Here is a 13024-nt window from a genome sequence, read left to right as displayed (position 1 = left end):
TATTACTGTTTTATTCAGGCTAGCCAATTTTGATCCACACAGACAAAGTTCCATGATCCCATGGCTCGACTTTCTGAATGAGTCTCTCATGAGGGACCTTACTTACAGTATAATCTGGCCCAAATGTTTTGTAGTTAATTGTTAACTCACTCTAAGCAAGGTGCACATCTAAACAGCCTGTAGTGTGGTGAAATGTAATTAAATTGCCTTCTTCCACATTTGGGTGATGTGTTTGGGTCCTGTTGTCAGAGAAGAGAGTGATCTGACAATGTCCTGTGCTTGTCATGTACAAGGATTATTCGGAATATGCCATAGCTTGTATGTATGGTTAAACTCTGATCATGACCTCAGATTACAGGCCAGTCAAGTTGGATGATTAGTTCAGTGAGAATCTGCAATTCTAACTGTGTAATGCGTGTTTTTGGTTTATAGGCCTATCCGAAGGCTCTGATCAAATTCATTGTGAGGGAAAGCAGAGTTCAGGACTTGGATGTCTAGAATTAGGATTTCACCCTTTTAGAAAGATAAACATTTATGTCTGGCAACAGAGTCCACATGAATCTTCTATAATTCATGGAATTGGATAAAAATACTGGATGATAAAAATAGTGCCTTGGCAAATTGCAGAGAATGGGATCTGATGGATCAAGCAGAGGCACCTGACAACTGACACAATCTCACAGAACAGCTGCAGCAAAGGATGCCACACAGGCAAGGGATAATATGAAGTGGGGAGGGCTAGGGAGCACAAGACAGCCTCCACGATAGGTTTTGCCCTGAATGACTCCTGTGGTGTGAGGGGCAGAATACTCAAGGGATTCGTGATTGTGGCATGCAGCTCAACTTTGATTTGTATGGAAAGGCCATGAACGGAAGGGAGCACCGCTGACGCAGTTTCGGTCATGCTGATTGATGTGTGCAAGCCAGTGGAAAGCCTTCTATTGATGTTTCATTCCCAATCCCTGTGTGTTGCTCTTTACTCATTGGAGGTGGTCAATAGTTGTAACTTGCACCAAAAACTTCAATTTATGTCATGACACTGTGTAACTTGATACTGGGTGTGATAGTACAGATCTATCACCAATGTATATAGTGTATATAGTTACAGTATCTAGACTGTGCTTACAGCGATTGGCTGAGAGCTAAGCCACGCCTACTGTCTGGGCCTTAAAGCGTTGTGTCCCTAGCCAGGTCGGATCATTCCGGATTGGTCGGCCACCTGTGAAGAGCTCCTGTCTTTTGCTAATAAAATTGTAGAAAGAATCAAAGCCTTGGTTTGAATCAACAAGTCTTTGATTCTTTTGATGAGCTCTACACTGGGAAAATATGAGCCACAATGACATACACAGAAATATCCAGAGCCATTTTAAATCGGTCTGATTTCACTCAGAAATGATTGCTGGCCCTCCCCATGAAGTAGTTACAATTTCTAGAATGATAGCAAACAGATTAAGAAAACAATTTGTATTGCTGCTGTACTATTTTTATTTTTGTCATCTTATTATGAAACATTAGCACTGGAAATGTATACAGTATTTCAAATGAGGATCCTTAGCAGAGCAAAACAACGCTCTATCCTTTGCATTATCAAAAAGTATGTGTATGATCCTCTAATTTCTACCACTTTGGTCAATGCATCACATTTAAACCATTGTTTTTTTTAAACTAACCAGGCTAGGTGACCTATAACCAAGCGATAAAAGTTGTTCATAATGTATGCTTTTGTATTCATGAAAAAAGTACATTGAGTTATGCAAGTGCATAAGCGCACACACAATATAAAATAGGATACTTCACGAATGACACATGGAGGATATCTGTTCAAACCAAGAGAGCCTTGTTGACAGGTTTTTTTAATGGTGTATTATACTGTCATGTATACATTACTACTGAAACCAAAGAAACAGCACTGCCATTATCGTATAATGGAAAGTTTTAAAGCTCACTGGCCTTTATAACAAGCGAGTAGAAAATTAAGGTTGAACTTCTGGTCTTTAACTCATAACTTCCCAAAATTAATTTTCAATAAACAGCATCGTTGATCCTCATTTTCTCTAGTTAACAAAAGGCAAAACCTGACCGAACAATACAAATTGCTTGCTTCTTTAAAAAAAATCAATAGCACATTTCATTTTTTAAAAAATTAAGAAACATCACAGAAGTATTTATTTTTCATTAGTCCAGCTTTATAGTACTTCATGTGCAAACTAAATCAAGTGATATAAATTGTTAACCATTTATTTAATTACAGAAAAACACATCAAGACATTATATACTATTTGAAATATATCCAGACATAATCAAATATAACTGTAGTATATGTATTCATTGGTGTAGTATAACACAAATGCAAGGCAACATGTGTTGTTCCATTTTGTATGATAATAGTCTGAGCTTTGTGGAATTATTTTTGCAGTTGTACTATCATGCTTGCTTTAAATTAATCTTGTTGATGCTCTTGTTGTGTTGTCAGAACTGTAGTGTGTTGCATTTTGTTTCTGCCTTTGAACTCTGTTGCCCCTAGGACATTTTCTGCAGATAAAAATAAAAATATTACTAATTCATAGAGTCAGAAAATATTTAACTTCAAAGCAATTTATAGATTTTTGTTGCATTTCCAATTGAGAATAAAAGATAAGAGACATTGTGTATTGTGGAGAAAATTTTAATATTTTATACATACTTGATGCACGTTGCTGGAGATTTTCAAATTTTCACCCAATGGGTATGGTTTAAACCAGTGGTTTTCAAACTGCACACCCCCCCCCCAACTCACATTCTACTTTAAGTAATCCCTATGCCGTAAGTGCTCTGTGATTAGTAAAGGATTGCTTAAGGTGGCATGTGAGTGGGAAGAGAAGGTTGAGAATCACTGCTCTAGACCCAATTATCACTGAAATATTTTCCTTGAGAAAAATTGTCATTTGCCCATCTCCTTTGGAGTTATGAAACCGTGCAGATAGTATATAATGTCAATTAGGTACGATTAAAACAGTGGTTTTCAAACTTTCTTTCCATTCTTGCCTTATCCCAAAATCCAAAATGCTCCAAAATCTGAAACGTTTTGAGTGCCAGCATGACTCCACAAGTGGAAAATTTCATACCTGACCTCACTTGCCCATGTGGGGCTCTGACGCTCTATTGGCACCAGCTTGTTACCTACCATCGTCACCTCCCGACCTACGTGAATTATTCACTGTTTTTGTTTTGCCATCCACCAGAATTTCTAGTACTAGGTGCTGCATTTATCTTCTTTTGGAAGCAGAGATCAAGTTTTTTGGTAAGTACAAAACATTATTTTCATGTGAGATCTGAAATTCATCTCCACCTAAAATGCCATTTTGCGTGTAACATGACCAGCAACATTATTGCATTGAAAAACAATACATTGTACCTTTTTCAATCAAATCGCATTGTAGGTGGAGACTAAAAGCCGGCAGGTTGTTGGCTGTTGTTTAACAGCTGATACAGATATTCTGCTGATGCTACTGTGCCTGCTTAGTTACCCAAAACACATTATCCAAAATCTGAAAAAAAATCCAAAATCCGAAACACTTCTGGCCTCATGCATTTCGGATAAGGGGTACTCGACCTGTATGATTAAATGTTCGTGCTTTACCATTACCATTAATGACGAGTCTCAGACAAGCTAATCAACATTATTTTGGTAAGTAAAAAACATTATTTTCATGTGAGATCTGAATTCTCTTAATGTCCACTCAAAAAATAAGGAATCACAGACTGATTAATCAGGCACAAATCAAACCTAGTTATTTTACGTTGTGCATATAAACTGCCACGTGCATCCTCAAATTACCAATGGCCCTTTTTAATGCGCCACAAGTCAAAAATAGAAAAGACTGGTTTGACCACATACTTCTTGGTCTGAATCAGTACCAGTTAGTTCCCATTGTTATTCATATTGTTTTGAAGTGCAATTCTTGTTGAATTTAAGAATCCTTGTGAGAGATCTCACTTTCCAAAGATTTTGGTTATCTTTACTAACAAAACATGTTCTGATTTAAATCAGTGAACGGAGAAGAATGCAGCCAGGTGACAGAGCTACAATCTGGTCCTCTTTGCTCACCATTCAAATTTCCTGTGCTTTGAGAAAACAAGGAAAGTTGCATGACTTTAATATATGCAAACACTGCTGCCAAAGCTACGATAATCCCTTGGGGATTTGTCCCACATACTCCATCAGTGTCCTTAAGGAAGGAGCCAAAGCTATCCTATCTCAAATTGAGAACACTACACAGTACAAGCTCTCCCTGCAAGCCAAGGCCTGTGAGAATGCTTGATGTTGATCCCAGATGTCTGAAATGTGGCGGTTTCATTCAAAGATTGATATTTTCCACTTAGATAGTCCAAGATGATATGACAAAAATCAGAGAAATGCCTATTAGGTGAAGTGGTCTGATCAACATTACCTTGTTATGCAAAGAACTACAATCAAAATGATGGCCACCTGCACAGCTCCAATGATGGATGCTATTAAGACATACTGAAGTTTCCCAGCTCCAGGAACTACATACAAAACATTAAACTCCTTTTGTTCACAGCGTGGTCCTTTAAAACCTGCTTCGCAGCTGTTAAAAAGATGGAAAGTGGACAAATTAATTGATGCAAGGGAATATTATTAAAAGACTCATAAAATGCTATTGTTTGGGAGTACCTGCAAGATGGTTCCTGCTTATTTATCAAGTATTCACATTTTCCATGTAAACAATGATCATCAAAGCTGTTGGGACATGGGATCAATAATCCCCGGGCGGGTTTTTCTAATTTATTGGCATTTTTTTCTGCAATATAAAATGTACAACTGGAGATAAATAAGAGAAACTATTAGACTGGATTCTACATACACTAATCAAGGGTGGGGTTTGTACGAGTTCTCACCTTTAAATGGAGAAGACCAAGGTTGGAATAATCAAAGCACAAATTGAATAAATGGCAGTGAAAGCAATGGAGTAAGACAGAATTGTTTGAAAATGGAGGATCATACAGGTAATTCAGTTTGCTGTTCCTGTATTTCTGCAGAAGGAGTGGCTGACCAACTCATTTAGTTTTTATTGGTGTGTTTGATTCTCCTTTCTTGGAGTGCAACCTTATACTTTCTCTATCAGTGCCTCCCAAACATCTTTCTTTCTAAACGGTGACCTCCTCCCCTGTCACAGTGGATAGAGCCCTTGTCTGCATCTCATCTACGTCCTGCCCCTCTCTCCTCTCCTGGAGCAAGTAAGGAGAAAGTTTTACCTGTTTTTCACTTTCCACCCCATCATCCTCCATGTGCACGGGATCATCCTTCACAACTTCCACTGCTCCAACATCATTCCTCCAGCAGACATCTACTCTTCTCCCTTGTGTACTTTGAATGTACCACTCCCTCTTTTTGCAGCTCTCTTGTCTGGTTCTCCTCTCCATCACCCACTCTCTGTCCTCTGGGGCTTTCCCATGCAAGCACAAGATGTAACCTCTGTCCTGTCACCTCAAGCCACTAACTAGAGACCCAATCTTTTTCACGAGAAGCAACAAATCACTTACCCTTTTGCCAATCTAGTGCACTGAATTCAATGTTCACAATATGGTCTCTTCTGCACCGGAGAACTCACATGCAGATTGGGTGATTGGCTTGTGGAGTGCTTACCTTCATTCTGCTGGGATGACCGCAGACTTCCTATTGCCTGCCCCTTTTATTCATTTATGTAATCCCATTCTGACTTGTCTGCAGCTTCCTGCAGAGTTATCACGAAGCCCATTGCAAGCTTGAGAAATAGCTCACCTTTTGCCCGAGAATATTGTAGCCTTTTCATAACTCATTTTCATTATTATCATAATTAGCCTTCTTTGTTTCATGTTTATTGATTTTTGGCTCTTTTCAACACCACACTTTTTTGTCGTCTTCTCACTAACAACAGTAACCTTGGCCCATTGTCTTATCCACCCCTCCGCATACCTTCTTTGTAATTTAAAACAAACCCTTTTGTCTTTCTGATACAAGGACTTCAACCTGAAATGATATCTGCTTCTCTTTCCCCAGATGCTGCCCGACTCTATGTGTTTCCAGATTTTTATGTCTACGTTTCAATGATCCAGAATTGGCAGTTATTTACTCTACTTTTCCTTCTATAATTCATCAAAAAGGCTAATTTTAATGTGTCAACCCAGTGAGCAGATATTCAACTCTAGTCGGGCATTACAAAGTCCACTGGATCCTCAATCGTCTGAGCAGAAGTCATTTTTAGGATGAGAATTCTCCATTGTGGCAAATTTCAATGCTCCATTTAGCACTTCGATCAAGTGTAGCAACTTCCTATGAAGTACATCTTAATTTCATTATAAAAGCTGTCATTTGCATGCTGTAATGGATAAAAAATCTCTTGAGAAACATGACACTCCAAAATGCTGAGATGTGAAAAGACAACTAGTTTGGCAGGGGATGGGAACCAGAACGAGAGGGGCAGATGATACACGAGTAGATGCACTGTGTGGTGAGATTGCAACGATGGATAGGTAGTCAATAAGGCAAAACTGCAAGCATAAGATTCAAGATTTAACGTGATACTTCAGAAACAAATTTGAAAAGGGTGCTTAATATGGTACTGAAAGTTCTGTATATAAATGCCTGCAGTATATGGTTGAAACACAAAGTCGATGGTTGCTGATCTTGTTGCGCAGCTGGAAATTGGCAGGTCATTATGGGCATCTCTGAGTGGTGGCTGAAAGAAGATCACAGCTGGGAACTAACCATCCAAGGATATACAGTGTATCGGAAGGACAGGCAGGTAGACAGGGGGTGGGGTGGTTGGGTGGCTCTGTTGGTAAAAGATGGAATCAAACCATCTTTGGAGAGAGGAGACATTGGATTGGAAGATATAGAATTGCTGTGGGTAAAAAGACCCTGATGGGAGTTGTATAAAGGCCTCCAAACAGTGGCCTGGATGTGTTTATCACAGTGGGAGACAGAAAAGGCCTGCAAAAGGGGCAATGTTAGGAGAGTGTTCAATAAGCAGGTTAAATGGGAAAATCAAGTTGGTGCTGGATCCCAAGAAAAGGAATTTATTCGAACAGCTCGTGGTTGAGCCACCCAGGGCAATGGCAATTCTGGATTGGGCGTTGTAATGAGTCAGAGTTGATAAGGGAGCTGAAGGTAAAGGGGCAGTGATTATAATATGATAGAATTCACCCTGGAGTTTGAGAGGGAGAAGCTAAAATCAGAAGTGTTAGTATACCAGTGGAACAAAGGGGACTACAGAGGTGTGAGGGAGGAGCTGGCCAAAGTTGGTCAGAAGTGGACATCAGCAGGAATGATTGAGTTTCTGAGATTAACTTGGAAGACACAGGACAAATTCAACACAAGGATGAAGAAGTGTTTCAAAGGGAGAATGAGACAATGATGGCTGATATGGGAGTTCAAAAATCCAATATGGCAAAAAAAAGTGGGAAGCAAGAGGAAACTGAAGCTTTTAAAAACCAACAGAAGGCAACTAAAAAGCAATAAGAAGAGAAAACATGAAATATGAAGGTAAGAGTGCCAGCAACATAGAAGAAGATGTGAAGAGTTTCTTTAGGTACATAAAGAGCAAAAGAGAGTCAATAATGGATATTGATCCACTGGAAAATGAAACTTGGGAGATAGTAATTGGGGCGAAGAATTGGCAGAAATATTTTGCAAATGTCTTTCCTGTGGAAGACACCATCAGTGTTCCAGAAGTTCGAGAGGGCCAAGGGGCAGAAGGATGTGCAGTTGTTATTACCAATGAAGAAGTAGTTTGCAAAGTTGAAAGATCTGAAGGTGGATAAATAACTTGGACAAGATGAACTGCACCCCAATACTTTGAAAGAGGTAGCTGAAGAAATTGTGGAGGCATTGTTCGTGATCTTTTGGGAATTGCCAGATTCTGGAATGATTCTGGAGGATTGTAAAATTGAAATGTCACACCACTCTTTAAAATAGGAGGGAGGCAAAAGACAGGAAATTATAGGCCTGTTATCTTGACTTCAGTGATCAACAAGATGTTAAAATCTATTATGAAGGATGAGGTTTCACTGTACTTGGGAGGCACACGAAGAAATAGGTTGAAGTCAGCGTGGTTCCTTCCTGTTATTTCCTTGAAGAATTCTAACAGGTTTGCCTCACAAACCTGTTGAAATTCTTTGAAGAAATAATGGGAAGGGCACCAGATAAAGGAGAATTAGTTGACGTGGTTTACCTGGAATTTCAAAAGGCCTTTGACAAGGTGCCGCTCATGAGGCTGCTCAGTAAAATGAGACACCTTGGTATTACATGAATAGAAGATTGGCTGACTGGAAGGAGGCAGAGAGTGGGGATAAAAGAGGTGTTTTCTGGTTGGCTGCTGGTGGCCAGAGGTGTTTCGCAGGGCTCAGTGCTGGAGCCGCTTCTTTTCACGTGAAAAGTCAATGAATTGGATGAAAGATCAGATAGCTTTGTGGCCAAGTTTGTGAACGATACAAAGATGACAGGAAGGGCAGGAGGTGGTGAGGAAGCCTGGGGTCTGCTGAAAGACTTAGACAGTTGAGGAGATTGGGCAATGAAATGGCAGATGGAGTACAGTGCAGAGAAGTGTATGATTATGCACTTTGCTGGAAGGAATAAAGGTGCAGACTATTTTCTAAATGGGCAACAAAGGCACAGAGAGACTTGGGAGTAAGACTCCCGAAAGGCCAACTTGCATGTAGTCAGTAGTAAGGAAAGCAAATGGAATGCTAGCAATTATTTTGCGAGGGATAGAATATAAAAGCCGTGATGTGATGTTTTAAATGTAGACATTCAGCACGGTGACAGACACTTTTGGTCCAGGAGCTGTGCCCCACAAATGCACCAATTAACCTGTAATTTTTGTACATTTTTGAAGAGTGGGGGAAACCAGAGCACCCGGAGGAAAGTCATGCAGACATACAGGGAGAACATTCAACTTCTTATAGAAAGTGTCAGTTTCAACCCAGGATGCTGGCGCTAACCACTACGCTAACCTTATGGAGGCTTTCTTTATAAGGCATTGCTCAGACCACACTTGGAATTGTGAGCAGTTTTGGGCTACATATCTAAGAAAGATGCCTTGGCATTGGAGAGAGTCCAGAGGAGGTTTATAAGGATGATCCCTGGAGGGAAAGGGTTTTCAAATGAGGAGCATATGAATGCTCTGGGACTGTTAGCGCTAGAGTTTAGGTGAATGGGGGGGGGGGGGGGGGTGGTGTGTGGGAATCTCATTGAAACTTCTTGAATACTAAAAACCTATATAGAGTGAGTATGGAAAGGCTGTGTTCTATGGAGTCTGAGACCAGAGGGCAGAGTCTGAGAATACAAAAAATATCCCTTTAGAACAGAGATGAGGAGGAATTACTTGACCCAAAGGGAATTTGTTGCTGTGGATGGCTGTGGAGGCCAAGTCATTGGGGACATTTAAGGTGGAGGTGAAAAAAGGTTATAGGGAGAAGGCAGGAGTTGAAAAGGATAGTAAATCAGCCATGATGGAAAAGTGGGGAAGACTCGATGGGCTGAATGGTCTTGTACCACTCATATGTCCTATAATCTATGTTCCAAAAATAAATGTGATAAACTGTAATATTTTTCACGCCAAAGGAGCTAACAAAATGAGGAGAAATTGGACGTTTCTTGTTGCCATCCACACTGAATTAAACCCCTCAAACTTAAAACTTTGTCAGAGGTAAATATTGCAGGAAAAAGGAAGCAAAAGTCTCAAAATTGTTGGAAAATGAAGTCCATACCTGTATAATCAGTTCTTGCAAAAAGACCGTCTTCTGTTTTTGTACCTATGGTCACATTCTCTGTTCAAAGAAAGAGAAATCTGACTTAGCAACTGTATAGTAACTGCTGACCAATAAGTACCACCCATATTAAAACACAATATGCTGTATTTTTGTGCTAGACTTTATCATTAGGCCTTTCTAAAAATAAAGAACTGGAAAATAAATTAAAAATTCACTCTGTTTAAAACAAGTCAGTCAACATTTTATTTAACCCTGGACAGCCTGGTTTGTTAATTCGAGTGCCCAGGAACACAGAAGGCTACCTAAGGTAGGAAACAGAGCCAAGTCCATCACAGGCTTCAAACTCCCATCCTTTGGAGACTTCTATGTGAAGTGCTGTCTCAAGAAGGTAGCCAACATCATAAAGCAACCCCCCCCCCCCCCCCCCCATCATCCTGGTCACACTGCAACCTTCAGGAGAAAGTAGAGAAGCCTGTACCACTTGGTACAGAAATGTTTTTCTTGGAACAGGTTCTTTTCAAAGGCTATCAGGTTCTTGATTCCCCCCCCTTCCTAGAATAATCTTAAAATACTTAGACACCAGGAAAAGGACTATCTGTACTAATGTAATGCCACATTTTTTTGCACGATGGTAATTGTGAATATTTATTATCTTTTTAAAATTTAATTTAATGTTTTTTTTTACAAAGCACTTGTTTGCATCAAATAAAATTTTGGTGCATATGTACATTGCACAATGTATAAAACAAACTCATTATCATTATCAATTAAATATTCTCACAAAGGTATTAGTGCTATTCCTAAGTTAATTGCTGGCATGCAAAGCACTGCCCTCTGAGTTATATCAGAGTAACTGGTTTAAGGTAGGTAATTTTCCAGAATATATTTCCTTGATAATGATGTGCTATTAATTGTGAATAAAAAATGTGCAAGTTTGGAGGCTTGCAATGTTCTGTTACACATGCATTTAAAAAAGTTATATTTTTTCATCTGCAACTCAGTTTCACTTTGTTCTTTGATGCTTGGAATAAACCATGGAGTCTAGGGGGATCCTCATGGGCACAGACAATGACAGATCTGTCAGGCAAGTCCTTCCATGGTTGGCTACCATCTATTTCCAGGAACATCAGAAAGATAAATTATATAATGCCCACAGAAACCTAAAGTCAATTGCATTTAATTTAAAATACACTAGTTGCTTTCTCTTTACAGTAAAGAATTTAGATGTAGCTGTTTGTTTCCATATTTAGGATGCACGCTTGAAATACATGGTTTTATGGGTTGAAAAGGCTTAATTGATTCACTAAGCAACACTGTATATATTCTGACTGAATTTCACCTAGAATTCACTCATGAAAATGTGACAGATTTTCTTTTTGCGTGGAATCTATAATATTTGCTTTGAAATTAAAATAATTAAGCAATTAAAAAATCATTTCTGATTATTGTCTAACTTCATGTATTCAATTTGTATTTTCGGCAATCTAACAATGAACTCTGCCAAATATTGTTAGCATTGATCATTTTGAGAGTGTTAGTATAGCACGAGACTGTTACAGTACCCGTGACCCAGGTTTGAATCTGGCGCTGTCTGTAAGGTGTTTGTTCACCCCGTGACTCCTAGGTTTTTTTTCAGGCTGCACCAGTTTCTTCCCACCGCTCCAAATGTAAGGGGATTAATTGATGTATTTGGGAGGTACGGGCTGTAACTGTACTGTAATGCTAAATTAAAAAAAATTCAGCAGCGATCTAATTTTATTCCCCTTTCGTTGAAGTCAGTCCCTCAAATTCTTTCCATCCTTAGTTAGGATCCAACAGGACAAATAGTATTGATATGCTTCTCAATTTAGTTAGTAGAAGCTGCCCGAAAAATAAAACTTTCTGTGGTCTAAGAAGGAAATAATTTCCAATCTAAACTGCGAGATAGTTGTTATGGCCGTGCATTGGAAAATATTCCTGCTAGTTGAATACTTTCCATTTCCTGTGGGCTCTTTAACTCAATGATCTCTAAACACCCAGTCTCCAGAATAGGACTTGAACTCATTGCCTTTGTACACGGTAGCGGGTTACTAACTAAGCCACAGCTAACAACATCTTCTGCATTCAACAATTCTACATTCTCACACACAGTTTCCTTGTTCCATATCATGGACTTTACCATTGTTACTATACAACATTATGTTAACCTGGAAACTGACACCTGATTGAAGTTACACGTACAAACATGATAACATCTGCATACATGAGTGTGCAAGCAAAGCCTATGTGAAACTGTAACCTCTTCAGTTGATTCATTATTTAACAAATAAGCTGCATTTTTTTCATGTCAGATGAAAAGACCACACATTCTGTTTTCTGATTTAGACATACGTAAACAGAGTAACTTAATAATTTCAAAATATAAACTTCCCGTCAAAATGTGAAAATACATCGCAAAGCCAAGCAAATAGGGGTAATAAAAAAGCAATGGCATGTTCCAACAATAAAGTTGAACTAAGTTATTTCAGAAATTGGGACATCATAACAAACTCAGACCCTCTACTTATCATAAACTGCAGGGCACAAGTCCATTTTTATACCAACTAAGAATCAGTACAGATTATGATGTTCACACATTCTTGCATTTTGCTGAGTTTTGTAGTGGATTTGCATCTACCTCTTTAGTACAATGCATGATTTCATATAAGGTACACAGTTTTCAGTTTTAAGATATCCAAGTTTGAGTTCTGGTAATTGAATACGCTGCTCCATATTAGAATAATTCGATAATAAGAGTTAATTACATTGCAGAATAACTGGGACTGTACTACTGGTTTTTGTAAGAACTTAGCAGTTGATGTAGGAGAGGAATTAAAGTCATGATGGTCAACTTTTTAAAGAGGGGCTTAAAATAAATAGCGTCAACAAGGACCTACAACTTTTAAATAGAATTGAGAATTATATCCATCAATGCTGCCATGGAGAAGAGGTGCTTGTGGGTAGCATGCAGTGAGATATTTGCGCATCCATCCCATTATTTTTTTTATCCATTAAAATGAATGAAAAGAAAAATCACAAACTGTGCCTCTAATAAATTTAACTCCATTCACACCCTGTTAGGTTTGGCTTCTGCTGGGAATGTAGAATGAATTTAATAGTGAATGACATTTTAATAATATTCTCAGTTATGAATGTAAATAACAGAAGATATTTTGAAACCTAGTCCATCAATATGGTTGTTTATAGCTTCCAAATTTACTCAATATATTATTTTCTTTGTTTTGTTTTGCCT

The 13024-nt window shown here is 38.7% G+C and overlaps 1 protein-coding gene across 3 annotated transcripts in view; it reads right to left on the bottom strand.

Annotated features, from left to right (window-relative positions):
• Nucleotides 1-1820: 1820 nt before the first annotated feature.
• tmeff2a (transmembrane protein with EGF-like and two follistatin-like domains 2a) overlaps nt 1821-13024 on the bottom strand; it is a 132591-nt gene continuing 121387 nt past the window's right edge. For all 3 annotated transcript variants that reach the window (XM_069934631.1, XM_069934632.1, XM_069934633.1), the window contains exons 7-10: nt 9751-9810; nt 4676-4802; nt 4431-4589; nt 1821-2532 (exon numbers count right to left, since the gene is read on the bottom strand). In XM_069934631.1, the coding sequence (XP_069790732.1) occupies nt 2436-2532; nt 4431-4589; nt 4676-4802; nt 9751-9810 (443 nt within the window). In that variant the 3' untranslated portion in view covers nt 1821-2435. The remainder of the gene's footprint in view (nt 2533-4430; nt 4590-4675; nt 4803-9750; nt 9811-13024) is intronic.

Source organism: Narcine bancroftii, chromosome 4 (assembly GCF_036971445.1).
Source record: "Narcine bancroftii isolate sNarBan1 chromosome 4, sNarBan1.hap1, whole genome shotgun sequence".
NCBI classification, from domain to species: domain Eukaryota; kingdom Metazoa; phylum Chordata; class Chondrichthyes; order Torpediniformes; family Narcinidae; genus Narcine; species Narcine bancroftii.
Note: the sequence above shows the minus strand (reverse complement) of the source record. Positions and strands in the feature narration are given on the sequence as shown.